At 37.2% G+C, this 16,705-nt stretch overlaps 1 protein-coding gene across 8 annotated transcripts in view; it reads left to right on the forward strand.

Annotated features, from left to right (window-relative positions):
• Window positions 1-16,705, forward strand: part of MBD5 (methyl-CpG binding domain protein 5) — a 402,321-nt gene that overhangs the window by 342,716 nt on the left and 42,900 nt on the right. For 7 of the 8 annotated variants that reach the window (XR_009221398.1, XM_058548920.1, XM_058548922.1 and 4 more), the window contains 3 exons: window positions 1,689-1,791; window positions 2,878-3,058; window positions 14,446-16,581. Coding sequence is in view for 7 of the 8 variants with exons in the window: in XM_058548920.1 (XP_058404903.1) it covers window positions 1,689-1,791; window positions 2,878-3,058; window positions 14,446-16,581 (2,420 nt within the window). In the remaining variant the exon portion in view is untranslated. The remainder of the gene's footprint in view (window positions 1-1,688; window positions 1,792-2,877; window positions 3,059-14,445; window positions 16,582-16,705) is intronic. The other variant, XM_058548926.1, reaches the window with a different exon arrangement.

Consider the following 16,705-nt stretch of genomic DNA (forward strand, 5'->3'; position numbering starts at 1 on the left):
ACCTGCTTCCAATCTTCTAAGCTTTATCTATGCCGTAAGACTTGTAACTATTTTTTATGTTAATTATTACTCCCAAAAGTTAATTAAAGAGCTACAACTGAAGGAAAGGACCCACTGACTGATTGAGAGGAAGTGTTTTTAAAGTGTCTAGAGTAAATACTCTAATAGAATTCAGGAATTCTTGTCCTCAGGTTTAATGTTACAGTTAAATTCCTCTAGGATTCGGTCTGTACACTTTCTTTAACTGTAAAATGTTAGGCAGTTTCTTTTCATAAAATTCATGAATTGTTCACTTGATAACTGTTTGGTGATTTTGTTTTATCGAGATTAGCAGATCTCCAAAAACATCTTGTTGCCCCTACTGCTGGAGTGGAACTCAATTCTGTAATAAGGGAATTGTTATTCTTCATATATCATCTGAAAAAATTTGTTAGCCTAAATAAGTGAAGGAGTGAGTTGACAAAGTTGAGGATTTTAATTGAGATTTTCTACATGCATAAGTCACTTATATGATTGTCCATAAATAAAATACGAATTGCATTTTAAAACTGGTTATAGATACAAAACTACTGCCTCTGTTTTTGTAGAAGCAGAATAGTCTATCCCCAGTAGTGTAATGTTTCGTATACGAAATGGAGAGTATTGTTTCTGGATAAATTTGATCCGAAAGCTTAAGTGAAGGTTTTGGTAAATAGATATTCCTGGTAAAATCTATGGTAAAAGATATTCTTGAATGAAAAGTATAGAATCATGTTCAAAGCATAATGTGCATTTAACTTGTAAAATCAATAGATTAATAATAAAAGTCCTAAAATGCAAATTGCCCATTCTAAAGTAATCCTCATTGTAATTGAAAATCAAAGACTTATCCCGTCATCTGAATTAGTACCTAATCTGTAGGTGTGAGCTTGATCAGTATTCACATATCATACTGACTTTTGTGACCCGAAGAGTAATAACATTGAGAGCACTACCCAGTTACCAGCCAGAAGATCTGCAAGGCACCTTTCTGCTACCTAAAACCATTATTTCCTTAAGACTTCCCCATCCTTTTGTCTGCTCCACTTGGCTCCTCTCTTCCTGTCAGTACGATTTGGCTCTTCAGTATAATTTGAGTTGGGCCACACTGGTCTAACTTCAAAGAACACGTGGATGAGGGAGAAAAAAGAAAAACCTGTTTTTACATAGGGACAACTTGGTTCTAGACTTCAAGATTAAAGGGAAGAACTTGTTAGCTCCGACTTTTGTAGACATAGCAACTTTCTGGTTTGACCTCCAACGTGTTTCTAAATTTCAGTTTTTCCTCAGACAGCTTTAAAAGTAGATCTTCTAGTTATAAAATGATAATGATTACTTTCATGTAGTTTTTTTGTTCCTTTCTTGCCTCTTCTGTCCTTTCTTAAGAATAGCATTTTTACCATCCTTAGTCCACTCTTGGTTTTCAAAATAGTTTTATTTAATTTTCTATGAAGATCTGTATTTTTCTGAGAAATATTTTGGTTCGAAAGAAAGAGCAAGAGCGTTAAAGGCTATAATTTAGTAGCTAACATAATATTGACAAAGAAAATGCTTTTCCTTAGTAGGAAAATATCCTGTGAAGGACAGTAAGACTATAAATTATGCCTTTTTTTCATATAATATGTGCAGTCAGAATTATTTCCTGATGTTTTTTTAAACTATTTTTACAGTCCCAGTGGGTCTTTGTTATCTTGCTTGGAGCAGGTTAAAACATACCTGCTTACTGACGGAACATGCAAGTGTGGCTTGGAATGTCCTCTTATTCTTCCCAAGGTAACCATTTCACAATAGATCTATCAGCAGTTTTTTATTTTTTAGGTGTTTCATATATTTGCTTTTCTCATTTGGCAATTCATTTTTATATTACTTCTCCAATAATATATGCAGTTTAAAGTCTTTATCTAATTAGATATCTTTTGCATGCGTTTTGGAATGCTTAAAGATTGTAGAAAATAGTTCAAATCCAAGAATCATTTTCAAAGGTAACAATCCTATGTTTATATTAAATATTTCATTAAAACCTCTTTTGTACCTTTTTATTAGAGCTATACCTATGCTCACTATTTAATAGTGCAATATTTTCTTTCCCTACTATAACTGCTCAATCTGCAATGTTGTTTTTAGCACTGGTGTTGATAAATCTGCCACAAACGTTTCTAAACTCACAAAGCTGAACCCTGCTAGCCAAAACATGAAACTGTTTTACTCCTTTGCAAGGTAAAAAGTAAAATCGTTTTAAATGATAAAATATTATTTACTGTGGAAACAGGTCGTGTTCTCTGAATATCTATTATAGTGCTAATCTAAAATAGTTCTAAAAACTAAAGATTAATGGATAACTTTTCCTTTTTATTTGTGTGTCCTCTCATTCCACAGAGGCATTTGAAATAGCTTACAAGTATATACACAATAAATAAGATTTTTTTAATAAAGTAATAGATTTTTTTAAATAGGTTTAAAAGTAATATTAATAGAATAATAAAATAAAGCCAGAGGAAAAGTTAGCTTGTAGAAATGTCAGCTTTTAGAGTTTTTCAACTGTACTTTGTCTGTTTTTGTACTGTTATAACATCAGGAAGTATCTAAAATTGGGGACATTATCAGATATTATACATTTCCATATATTTATCTTGGCTATCTTAGAATTAGGATAATTTTCACTATTTGCCACTAAAATCCATGAGTTCAGCAGAAGTATTTATTAAGTTATATAAATTTGCTTTTCTTAAATTTAAAAACTTGAGAAAGTTTTATTCAGATTTATAGCTTAATCTATGCAAAACTTTTTTTTTAGCAAAGGGATCTTTTTATTTAACGTTTTTACAGACATATTCTAAACAAAGGCTATGCTTTTTCCAGGTGTTTAATTTTGATCCTGGAGCTGCTGTGAAACAGAGAACTGCAGAAGATGTTAAAGCAGATGAAGATGTCACAAAGCTCTGCATACATAAAAGAAAAATCATTGCAGTGGCAACACTTCATAAAAGCATGGAAGCCCCACATCCTTCTCTGGTGCTCACCAGTCCTGGAGGAGGAACAAGTATGTAATAGGGTGAAGGCTTTAGGAATTTCCCTCCCCCACTCCTCTCCCGGGGAAGGAGTTGTGAGAAATCACTTTGCCAAGCATTTTCTGAGTCCACTTTTCAAACACGCACAATGCTTTTAAAGTTATGTATGTTTTCTCATTTTATTACAAATAGCAAATTAGTTCTGAAAAATTCCTGTGATATTGTCTCCCAAAATTTCCTATCCAAACTGTCTAGTTAAACAAGCAGAATAAACACTAATTAGCACATACAAAATGTATGCAGGTATGTAGAGCTGGGCTTACAGAAGAGAAAGTGCCACTGATTTTTAGGAAACAAGTATAGCCTTTTTCCTAGGGCTGAATTGGAACATGTGGTATCAAGTCCTCAAATGCAACTAACAATGTTTTCAAGAACTAGCAGTGTTATTCTTTCAGTTATTTAATAGCCATTTATTGAACACCTACTAACAGAAATCACCTTGCCAGGAACTTTCTGTATGTCCCCCAACACACATGCATGCACACATGCTTTCGTTTTTTAAAAATTTCAAAGCTATGAGAAAATTACATGAACAGTTCATTGAGTACCCATGTACCCTTTACCTAGATTCACCAGTTAACATTTTGTTGCAGAAGTTGCAGATATTGTGACAATTCATCCCTAAATATTTCAACACACAAGGACATTCCTCTACATAAACCATAGTCTATCACATTCAGGAAATTTAACACTGATATAATATTATTATCTAATATGCAGTCTATATTTGAATTTCTCCAATTGTCCTAATAATTTCTTATGTTTTTTTAATCTAGTCTTTTTGAAATCCAGGATGCAATCAAAGATTGTGCGCTGCACTTAGTTGTTACATTTCTTTAATTTACATCAATGCCCCAGTCTTTTTAAATCTTTCATGACGTTGACGTGTTTGAAGAGTCCGGGCCAGTTTTACAGGATGTTCCTCAATTTGGATATGCCTGATTGTTTCCTCATATTTATTCTCAGGTTAAACACATTTTGGTAGGAACGCTGCATACGTCATGTTACGTCCTCATTAGGAGGCACATAATATCAGTTTATCCCATGTTGATATCATTAAGTTTGATTGCTTAAAGTTATGTCCATCTGAATTCTCCGTTGTTAAGGTACCCTTTCCCTTTATGATTAATGTGTAATCTGTGGAATTATATTTCAAGACTAAGGAACTTCTTTTTGTAATGAATTAGAATATGAACTCCCTCCAAATTATAATCTACTTAACATTTGAATAGTAATTCAGGATAAATATGCTAAGTGCCAAAGTATTTTTTTTTTTTGGTGAGGAAGATTAGCCCTGAGCTAACATCTGTTGCCAATCCTCCTCTTTTTGCTGAGGAATATTGGCCCTGGGCTAACTTCTGTGCCCATCTTTCTCTACTTTATATGTGGGACGCCTGCTACAGCATGGCTTGATAAGTGGTGTTTAGGTCCATGTCCAGGATCTGAACCTGCGAACTCCAGGCCACCAAAGCGGAGCGCATGAACTTAACCACTACGCCGCTGGGCTGGCCCCCTGCAAAATATTTTTTCTATGAAGAATAAGTGATATTGTTTTGCAGAGTTCTGAAAAATAGAGATGATGAGTGTAACCTGTAGTGATCAGAGAAGGCTTTATGGAAGAACTCAAGATTTGAACCGTCCCTGGAAAATGATAGGATTTAGACATCTGAGGCAAAATAAGAAAATTCTTGTCCGGAATGAGTAGCATAATTAAGGGATGCTGTGGAACCTAATCTGACTTGAGTGGAAGATTAAACCTGTATAGGTAAATTGAGGCCAAATTATTGACAGCCTTAGATGCAAAGAGGAGCAGTTGTGACATCATACAGTTATTTAAAGATTCACACTTACAACTCATGTGAAGAGGGCAGGGAGAGAAAAGTTTAGCAGTTATTAACCGAGAGCTCCTTTCCAATAACCTTCTAACCTTTAAACTTTAACAGGAGTGATCAGAAAAAATTGCTCTACTAAGGTATGTAAGAAAAAAATCTTTTAGGGGATTTTTCTTTTTCTTCTCATGAGCTACATTTTTTAAGTTAAAAGATATTGTAACCATTTAAAGACATTTAATAGTAATAAATTATTTAAAATTTACCATTATCTTGCCACCTTGATGGAACTCTGTTTTCATTTTTGCATATTACCTTGCATGTGTGTTTGCCACATACTCTGCTGCTGTTCACACATCACATTATACCAAACAATTGTACCTCTCTCTACAGAGTCTGCCTTGTCGCCCTTTTAATGACCTTAATAGAGTCGTCATCTAGGTCCTTTCTTATACCCTGTCTATAGAAGTTTCATTATTGAAATTAAAGGTAAATATTAAACTAGTGCAGGTGTAAGAAATATATCGCTATCCCCTTTTAAAATGGTATACTTTATTGGATTAATTGCTACTCTTTTACTAGCTTCACACATAGCATTTATTTCAATTTTCTAATTTTAAACTATGTTTAAAGGTTCAGCTTTAAATAATTACAAGTTAAGAAGACTCATATATTAGTTTTTACCTCTCTTTATTTTACAAACATAAACATATATTTAGTTTCTATTTATTCTTTCAAAGAGTCAATTTGAATATACAGGAAAGCACTTGATGAGTGCCGAGCATTTACATTTGCCAACTCTTGTAATACTTTAGTTCCTAACTATAACAAAAGAGCAGCATGGCTTTTGTTTGTTTATTTAGTATTCCTGTTATTCTAAAAATGGTAAATATTTTTATCCAAGTATGGAAAAATCCTTTTTACACCATAGCTATTTTCTAAATTTTATTGAATATAAAAAAATGCCAATGTCTATATTTTTTTAAATTATTTTATTGAGGTCATAATGGTTTATAACATTGTGAAATTTCAGGTGTACATTATTATTTATCAGTTTCTGTGTAGACTACATCGTGCTCACCACCAATAGTCTAGTTTTTATCCGTCACCGTACATATGTGCCCCTTTACCCCTTTTGCCTACCCCCTGATCCCCTTCCCCTCTGGTAACCACTAATCTGTTCTCTTTATCCCTGTGTTTATCATCCACGTATGAGTGAAATCATACAGTATTTGTCTTTCTCTGTCTAGCTTATTTCGTTTAACATAATACCCTCAAGATCCACCCATGTTGTTGCAAATGGGATGATTTTGTCTTTTTTATGGCTGAGTAGTATTCCATTGTGTATATATACCACATCTTCTTTATCCATTCATCAGTTGATGGGCACTTGGGTTGCTTCCACATCTTGGCTGTTGTGAATAATGCTGCAATGAAGATAAGAGTGCATAAATCTCTTTGTATTGCTGATTTCGTGTTCTTTGGATAAATACCCAGTAGTGGTATAGCTGGAGCATATGGTATTTCTATTTTTAATTTTTTGAGAAATCTCCATACTGTTTTCCATAGTGGCTGCACTAGTTTGCATTCCCACCAACCACCAGTATATGAGGATTCCTTTTTCTGCACATCCTCTCCAACATTTTTTATTTTTTGTCTTGTTAATTATAGCCATTCTGACAGATGTAAGGGGATATCTCATTGTTGTTTTGATTTGCATTTCCCTAATAATTAGTGATGTTGAACATCTTTTCATGTGCCTCTTGGCCATCTGTGTATCTTCTTTGGAAAAATGTCTGTTCATATCCTCTGCCCATTTTTTGATTAGGTTATTGTTTTTTTTGTTGTTGAGTTATATGAATTCTTGATATATTTTGGAAATTAACCCCTTGTTGGAATATGATTTGCAGGTTGTCTTTTGGGTTGGAATATGATTTTGGGTTGTCTTTTCATTTTGTTCATGGTTTCCTTGCCTTGCGGAGCTCTTTAGTCTGATGTAGTCCCATTTCTTTTTTTCTTTTCTTTCCCTTGCCTGAGTAGGCATGGTATTCGAAAAGATGCTGCTAAGACTGATGTCAAAGAGTGTAGTACCTGTATTTTCTTCTGTAAGTTTTATGGTTTCAGGTCTTACATTCAAGTCTTCAATCCATTTCAAGTTAATTTTTGTGTATGCTGTAAGATAATGTCTACTTTCCTTCTTTTGCATGTGGCTATCCAGTTTTCCCAGCACCATTTATTGAAGAGACTTTCCATTCTCCGTTGAATGTTCTTGGCTTCTTTGTCAAAGATTAGCCGTCTGAATATGTGTGGTTTTATTTCTGGGCTTTCAATTCTGTTCCATTGATCTGTGTGTCTGTTTTTGTGCCAGTACCATGCTGTTTTGATTATTATAGCTTTATAGTATATTTTGAAGTCAGAGATGGTGATGCCTCTGGCTTTGTTCTTTTTTCTCAGGATTGCTTTAGCTATTTGGAGTCTTTTGTTGTTCCACATAAATTTTAGGATTCTTTGTTCTATTTCCATGAAGAATGTCATTGGGATTCCGATTGGGATTGCATTGGATCTATAGATTGCTTTAGGTAATATGGACATTTTAACTACATTTATTCTTCCAGTCCATTAGCATGGACTATCTTTCCATTTCTTTAGGTCTTCTTCAATTTCTTTCAATAATGTCTTATAGCTTTCAATATATAGGTCTTTCACCTCCTTGGTTAAATTTATTCCTAGATATTTTGTTGTTGTTGTTGCTATTGTAGATGGGATTGTCTTCTTGACTTCTCTTTCTGCTAGCTTGTTATTAGAGTATAGAAATGCAACTGATTTTTGTAGTTTTATTTTGTACCCTGCAACTTTGCTGTAGTTGTTGATTATTTCTAAGAGTTTTCTGGTGGATTCTTTAGGATTTTCTATATATAAAATCATGTCATCCACAAACAGCGAGACTTTTACTTGTTGCTTTCCAATTTGGATCCCTTTTATTTCTTTTTCTTGCTTAATTGCTCTGGCCAAAACCTCCAGTACTATGTTGAATAGGAGTGGCAAGAGTGGACACGCTTCTCTTGTTCCTGTTCTCAGAGGGATGGCTTTCAGTTTTTCACCATTAAGTTTGATGTTGGCTATGGGTTTGTCAAATATGGCCTTTATTATGTTGAGGTACTTTCCTTCTATGCCCATTTTATTGAGGGTTTTTATCATAAATGGATGTTGGATCTTGTCAAATGCTTTCTCTACATCTGTTGAGATGATCCTGTGATTTTTATGCCTCATTTTGTTAATGTGGTGTATCACATTGATTGATTTGCGGATGTTGAACCATCCCTGCGTTCCTAGTATAATCCTACTTAGTCATGGTGTATGATCCTTTTAATGTATTGCTGTATTCGATTTGCCAATATTTTGTTCAGGATTTTTGCATCTATTTCATCAGCAATATTGGCCTGTAATTTTCCTTTTTTGTATAGTCCTTGTATGGTTTTGGTATCAGGGTAGTGTTGGCCTTACAGAATGAGTTAGGAAGCATTCCATCTTCTTCAATTTTTTGGAATAGTTTGAAAAGGACAGGTATTAACTCCTCTTTGAATGTTTGGTAGAATTCTCCAGAGAAGCCATTTGCTCCTGGAATTTTGTTTTTTGGGAGGTTTTTGATTGCTGTTTCAATCTCTGTACTTGTGATTGGTCTGTTCAGATTCTCTATTTCTTCTTGATTCAGTTTTGGAAGGTTGTATGAGTCTAAGAATTTATCCATTTCTTCTAGATTATCCAATTTGTTGGCTATAGTTTTTCATAGTATTCTCTTATAATCTTTTGTATTTCTGTGGTATCCATTGTAATTTCTCCTCTTTCATTTTTAATTTTATTTATTTGAGACTTCTCTCTTTTTTTCTTAGTGGGTCTGGCTAAGGGTTTGTCAATTTTGTTTATCTTCTCAAAGAACCAGCTCTTAGTTTTATTGATCCTTTCTATTGTTTTTTAGTCTCTATTTCATTTATTTCTGCTCTAATTTTTATTATTTCCCTCCTACTGCTGACTTTGAGCTTCGTTTTTTCTTCTTTTTTTAGTTGCAGTTTAAGATTATTTATTTGAGATTTTTCTTATTTGTTGAGATAGGACTGTATTGCTGTAAATTTCCCTCTTAGCACTGCTTTTGCTGCATCCTGTAACAGTTGCTATGCTGTGTTTTCATTTTCATTTGTTTCCAGGTATTTTTGATTTCTCCTTTGATTTCTCCATTGCTCCAGTGGTTGTTCAGTAACATGTTGTTTAATCTCCACATGTTTGTGACTTTCTCAGCTTTTTTCTTCGAGTTGATTTCTAGTTTCATAGCGTTGTGGTCAGAAAAGATGCTTGATATGATTTCAATCTTCTTAAATTTATTAAGGCTTGCCTTGTTTCCCATCATATGATCTATCTTTGAGAATGTCCCATGTGCACTTGAGAAGAAAGTGTATTCTGCTGTTTTTGGATGGAATGCTCTATATATATTAAGTCCATCTGGTCTAGTGTTTCATTTAAGGCCTTGTTGACTTTCTGTCTGGATGATCTATCTGTTGACGTAAGTGGGTTGTTGAGGTCCCCTACTATTATTGTGTTGCTGTCAATTTCTCCCCTTAGGTCTGTTAGTAGTTGCTGTATATACTTTGCTGCTCCTGTGTTAGGTGCATATATATTCATAAGTGTTATTTCCTCCTTGTGGAATGTCCCTTTTATCCTTATATACTGCTCCTCTTTGTCTCTCATTGTCTTTTTGTCTTGAAGTCTACTTTGTCTGATATAAGTATGGCAACACCTCGTTTCTTTTGCTTGCCATTTGCTTGGAGTATCATCTTCCATCCCTTCACTCTGAGCTTGTGTTTGTTTTTAGAGCTGAGATGTATTTCCTCAAGGCAGCATATTGTTGGGTCATGTTTTTTTAATCCATCCAGCCACTCTGTGTCTTTTGATTGGAAAGTTCAATCCATTTACATTTAGAATGATTATTGATACATGAGGGCTTAATACTGCCATTTTATCTCTTGTTTTCCAGGTGTGTTATATTTCCATTGTTTCTTTTCCCTTGTATTTCTGACTGCCATTTCAGTTTGGTGGTGTTCTGTGATGATTTTCTCAGTTTTCTCTTTACTTATGATTTGTGGCTGTGTTCTGATTTTTTGTGTAGTGGGTACCGTGAGGTTTGATTAAAAGATCTCGTAGATTAGAAGTCCATTTTCTGATAACCTCTTATCTCCATTAACCTAAGCAGGTTCCACCCCTTTCCTTTTCCCCTATTGGGTTATTGTTTTCACACATTATTCTTTCTTGTGTTGTAAGTTTGTGATTAAAATGAAGTGTTTATAGTTATTTTTGATGCTTTCCTTCCCTTTATCTTTTTTGTTATAATAAAGGTTTGCTAACCTCTTCTGATAGAAGCTGCAATTTTCTGATTTTGTCTGTCTGTTTATCTCCTTGCTCAAAGCTTTGTAAACCTTTGCCTGTTTGTTACAAGTAGGAGGGCTTTCTTCATCATTTCTTGTAAAGGAGGTCTAGTGGCGATGAACTCCCTCAGCTTTTATCTGGGAAAGCTTTTCTTTCTCCATCATATCTGAAGGATAATTTTGCTGGAAAGAATATTCTTTTTTTTTTTTTTTGTCTGAGGAAGATTCACCCTGAGCTAACATCTATTGCCAATCTTCCTCTATTTTGCATGTGAGCCACCATCACAGCATGGCCACTGATAGACGAGTGGTGTAGGCCCGCACCAAGGAACTGAACCCAGACTGTCAAAGTGGAGCACTCCAAACTTAACCACTAAGCCACCAGGGCTGGCCCTGGATAGAGTATTTTTGGCTGAAAGTTTTTGTCTTTCAGTATTTTGAGTATATCATTCCATTCTCTCCTAGCCTGTAAGGTTTCTGCTGAGAAATCCTCTGAAAGCCTTATAGGCGTTCCTTTGTAGGTTATTTTTTTCTGCCTTGCTGCCCTTAATATTTTTTCTTTGTCATTAACTTTTGCCAGTTTTAATATTATATGCCTTGGAGAAGATCTTTGTGCATTGATGTAATTAGGAGTTCTATTAGCTTCGTGTACTTACAAGTCCAGTTCCTTCCCTAGGTTTTGGAAGTTCTCAGCTATTATTTCTTTGAACAAGCTCTCTGCGCCTTTCTCCCCCTCTTCTCACTCTGAAATACCTATAATTCTTATATTGCTTTTCCTAATTGAGTCATATATTTCTCGAAGTATTTCTTCAATTTTTTTAAATCTTAGTTCTCTCTCCTCCTCTATCTGAAGCATTTCTATATTTCTGTCCTCTAATTCACTAATTCTGTCCTCTATAACATCAGCTCTATTTTTTATGGTTTCTAGATTATTTTTTATCTCATTTAATTGTGTTCTTCATATCCAGAATTTCTGTTTGGTTTCTTTTTAGAGTTTCAATCTCTTTGGTGAAGTATTCCTTCTGCTCATTAATTTTATTCTGTAGCTCATTGAACTGTCTTTCTGAGTTTTCTTGTAACTCATTGAGTTTCTTTATGACAGCTATTTTGAATTCTCTGTCATTTAGATTGTAAATTTCTGTGATTGGTTTCTCGAGATTTGTCATTTTCATTCTGCTCTGAAGTGTTTCTGTAGTTCTTCATGGTGTTGATGAATTGATCTTTTGCCAGCGCATTTGTGGTAGTATCAGATCACAGATTCCACCTGCCACCGCTGGTAGAGAGCAGGAGCTGTGTTTTCTGATCCTGCCCCATCTGCTGGAAGTTGTACGGGTAGGGCTGCCCTGCGTTTGCATGGACTGGCTACAGCCACTCTGTAGGTTGTGCTCACATGGGCAGAGCCTCTGCACTGGGCGGGCAGGCTGCACACCGTAGGCGGGGCCTCTGTGCTTAGCAGACAGGTCGCTTTCATGCGGGCAGGGCCGCTGTACTTGGCAGGGGACTGGCTGAGCTGCTGTGCTAGGCGAGTGAGGCACCTACATGAGGGCTGAGTCACTATTTGGTGGGTCCCACATGCTGCTGTGCTCTGCAGGTGGCGTGCCTTCTTGTCTGCACTGCACTTGGCAGATGGGCACCTTCACGGGGGCTGAGCTGCCACCACTCGGTGTACAGCATTCCCACCGGCAGAGCTGCCGTGGCACAGTGGGCGCTGCCGCAGGCCAGGCTACAACTCCAAAAGATTCTCATGGGCCAGGCTGCTCCCACCTCCTCTTACAGTCACGCTGGCCCCTGTGTGAGGATCTGTGACCTGGCTTGCTGTCGCCAGGGAGGGGGAGGGTTGTGCTCACCTAGTTCCACTGCTTTCTGGGATCCAGTCCACCCACCTTCAGATGCATAGCTGTGTGAATCTCTCAGACATCCTGTTGTGCTGTGTAGGGAATCTTCTGCTGGTTAATGAATGTCCATTTAGTTCTAGAATGTCCATTTAGAGGAGAGAGCCAAAGGGAACAACTCACTCCACCATGATGCTGACATCACCTTCTCAATGTCTATATTTTTAATGAACTGTAGATAATTATATAAATAGCCAAGAAAAGACACAACTCAATAGTTTTGTTAATAAAGAGGACACAGTCAATCCTATAATAATGCTAGTGATGTTATTACAGACAACTGTGTTCTCACCATATGCCAACCACAATAGCCTCAATATTTTTTATGTATTATTTCTTTTGTTATAAACTTTAAAAATCTCTCCTTAATGAGAAAATAAGTTCAGTTGAGTTTATCTGCTGTAATTCTCTTATATCGATTCTCAGCTTTTCATATATTATATCCAGAAATCACTCTATCAAAGAATCTACACCATGCTAGAAACAGAAATCCCATGTTTCCCAAGAAAAATCTATGTTCACTGCATTCTCTTACTTCTTGAATGCACCTTACCTAGACTTCTGTGTACCCCAGGTTGAAAACTGCTGTCTTAGAAATTGTTATGATAGGGCTGGCCCCGTGGCTTAGCGGTTGAGTGCGCGCGCTCCGCTGCTGGCGGCCTGGGTTCAGATCCTGGGCTCACACCGACGCGCCGCTTCTCTGGCCATGCTGGGGCCGCGTCCCACATACAGCAACTAGAAGGATGTGCAGCTATGACACACAACTATCTACTGGGGCTTTGGGGGAAAAATAAATAAATAAAATTATAAAAAAAAAAAGAAATTGTTATGATATGATTTAACCTGTAAACTACCTAGCAGGTAGGAGAAGTATGTTTATTTTAAATTTGCAATTATCCATTTAAGTAAATATACCTCTAATTGCAAATGAATCCAAGTATACTTGCTAATATGTTCAAAGTCTCGGAATATGGATGGCCAATATATAATATGAATGGTACCACTCTCGTCCCCTGTACCTGTAATAGACTCATTGGCATTTTCTCATGGAGCCCAGCTGAAGCTTGGCATTTTTTTCAACATAGTTCTCTAAGCAGCCACCAGCAGTTGATGGGAATTGGCATATGAAACTAATTTTATTTGCTATCCCTGTTTAAGAAGGCACAACTTTATAAAATAGTTAAACATCTTTAAGGGCTAAAAAACTTAAACCTAGAATTCTGACATGATAGAGTGAAAATTCTGTATGATGAGCCAGCTTTCTTTTGTTGCCTCTCTTCTGTCTGATCTCCAAAAGAACTGAAGGGATTCCAAAAAGCCAGTGAGGGAGCAATGCACTCTGTAAAAAGAGAATACTCAATCGGAATCCCATACTGAAGATTTTAGCACTCTGACTAAATCTTGCGTAGGAATTCTATCCTAAAAGAAGAATTGCAATCTTTTACCTGAGTTGGTTGACTAAAGCTATTTTTACAATAATGACTGATTGAGGGCAGAGAAACTACAGTGTTCCAGTATTACAGACTTGATGTGAAGCTATGCATGATTGTAACATCACTGCATTTTTATGGTTGTTATGGCTCCCATTATAAAAGATTCAGAATCCCATTCACCTAATTCCCCAAGATTAAGACCCTTTTGCTCTCACAGTGAAAATGTCGGGATAAAGAAGAGTTTCTGTAGCTGTCCTGAGAAGTTTCAGTAAAGTAACAGAAACATTTATAGGCTAACGGATTTTCTGGTGAAAATGGCAATTCATTTAAATCATCCAAGAAAATATTATGCCACTCAGATTATGATTTTCTGTTGTTACTGCATTCTTAAAAAATGCAAATCGAACAAGATAGTAACATCACCGTTTCCATCTGGGCTGTCAATCTTGATATTGCATATTCTAAATATTGTTAGAATGGCTAATGTCAGTATGTACTGATTCTTCAGATTCCCCCATCCTTTCTTAACAGATAAGAGGCAAACAAGTATAATGAGCAGTTATTGAGAGCCTTTGGTCAACCAAGGGAGAATAATGTCCATTTTTTAAACCAAAGTTCAATGTAGAGTGCAGAACTTTTTTTTAATCGCATAGAGTCACAGCTTCTATTTGCAAATTTCTGTTTCCAGATGCCCTTCCTTCCTCATTTCCTCCTTTCTTTCCCTTCCCCATCTCCCAACACAAAAGAATTGAGACTACTAACAGAATTTTTTTTTTTCTCTTTCACGTCAGATGCAACTCCAGTAGTACCTTCACGGGCAGCAACTCCAAGATCCGTAAGAAATAAATCTCATGAAGGAATTACAAATTCTGTAATGCCTGAATGTAAGAATCCTTTCAAGTTAATGATTGGATCATCAAATGCCATGGGAAGGCTGTATGTACAAGAACTGCCTGGAAGCCAGCAACAAGAACTCCACCCTGTCTACCCCCGGCAGAGATTGGGCAGCAGTGAACATGGACAGAAGTCTCCATTCCGTGGCAGCCATGGAGGCATGCCCAGCCCAGCATCATCAGGTTCCCAGATATATGGAGATGGCTCAATCTCTCCAAGGACTGACTCACTTGGAAGCCCTGATGTTTTCACAAGAAATAATCCTGGTTTTCATGGAGCTCCCAATTCTAGTCCTATTCACCTGAGTAGGACTCCTCTTTCTCCACCTTCAGTAATGCTACATGGTTCTCCTGTACAGTCATCCTGTGCAATGGCTGGAAGGACTAATATACCTCTTTCCCCAACCTTGACTACAAAGAGTCCAGTAATGAAAAAACCAATGTGTAATTTTTCAACTAATATGGAAATACCACGAGCAATGTTCCACCACAAACCACCCCAAGGCCCGCCTCCCCCTCCTCCACCTTCTTGTGCTCTTCAGAAAAAGCCATTAACATCTGAGAAAGATCCACTTGGCATTCTTGACCCTATTCCTAGTAAACCAGTGAATCAGAACCCTGTTATCATTAATCCGACTAGTTTCCATTCAAATGTCCACTCTCAGGTACCTGTGATGAATGTAAGCATGCCTCCTGCTGTTGTTCCTTTGCCAAGTAATCTCCCTTTGCCAACCGTAAAACCTGGTCACATGAATCATGGGAGTCATGTACAAAGAGTTCAGCATTCAGCTTCAACTTCCCTGTCCCCTTCTCCAGTGACATCCCCAGTGCACATGATGGGGACTGGAATTGGAAGGATTGAGGCATCTCCCCAAAGATCACGCTCATCTTCCACATCATCGGATCACGGAAATTTCATGATGCCACCTCTAGGACCCCAGGCCACTTGTAGTGGTATTAAGGTTCCACCCAGGTCACCAAGGTCAACAATAGGGTCCCCAAGGCCATCAATGCCATCAAGCCCTTCTACCAAGTCCGATGGACATCATCAGTACAAGGATATCCCTAACCCATTAATTGCTGGAATGAGTAATGTACTAAATACCCCAAGCAGTGCAGCTTTTCCTACTGCATCTGCCGGAAGTGGTTCTGTAAAGAGTCAGCCTGGTTTGCTGGGAATGCCTTTAAATCAGATCTTGAACCAGCACAATGCTGCCTCCTTTCCAGCAAGTAGTTTACTCTCAGCAGCAGCCAAAGCACAGCTAGCAAATCAAAACAAACTTGCTGGTAACAACAGTAGCAGCAGTAGCAATTCTGGAGCTGTTGCTGGCAGTGGCAACGCTGAAGGACATAGCACTTTAAACACCATGTTCCCTCCTACTGCCAACATGCTTCTCCCAACAGGTGAAGGGCAAAGTGGTCGAGCAGCACTAAGAGATAAGCTGATGTCTCAGCAAAAAGACTCATTGCGGAAAAGAAAACAGCCACCTACCACAGTGTTGAGTTTGCTCAGACAGTCTCAAATGGATAGTTCTGCAGTTCCTAAACCTGGACCTGACTTGCTAAGGAAGCAGGGTCAGGGTTCATTTCCCATCAGTTCAATGTCTCAGTTACTACAGTCTATGAGTTGTCAAAGCTCTCACTTGAGTAGCAATAGTACCCCGGGTTGTGGGGGCTCAAATACTGCTTTGCCTTGCTCTGCTAACCAGCTGCATTTTACAGATCCCAATATGAACTCCAGTGTTCTTCAGAATTCACTGACACAGAACATACCTTTAAGAGGGGAAGCCGTGCACTGCCACAATGCAAACACTAACTTTGTTCACAGTAACAGTCCAGTCCCGAACCACCATCTTGCAGGTTTAATAAATCAGATTCAGGCTAGCGGGAACTGTGGGATGCTCAGTCAGTCGGGCATGGCTTTAGGAAATTCATTACATCCCAATCCACCTCAGTCAAGAATTTCAACGTCCTCCACTCCAGTGATACCAAACAGCATTGTTAGCAGCTATAATCAAACAAGTTCTGAAGCAGGTATGGTTTTATTAGAAAAAAGTACCCAAAGGTACTAAACTTTTCTACGTTTTTTAAAATTTGTACCAAGATATTTATTATGATAAGAAATGATCCTTTCCCCATTGTGAAATTCTCATCATTT

Source organism: Diceros bicornis, chromosome 10, assembly GCF_020826845.1.
Source record: "Diceros bicornis minor isolate mBicDic1 chromosome 10, mDicBic1.mat.cur, whole genome shotgun sequence".
In the NCBI taxonomy this organism is placed as follows: Eukaryota; Metazoa; Chordata; class Mammalia; order Perissodactyla; family Rhinocerotidae; genus Diceros; species Diceros bicornis.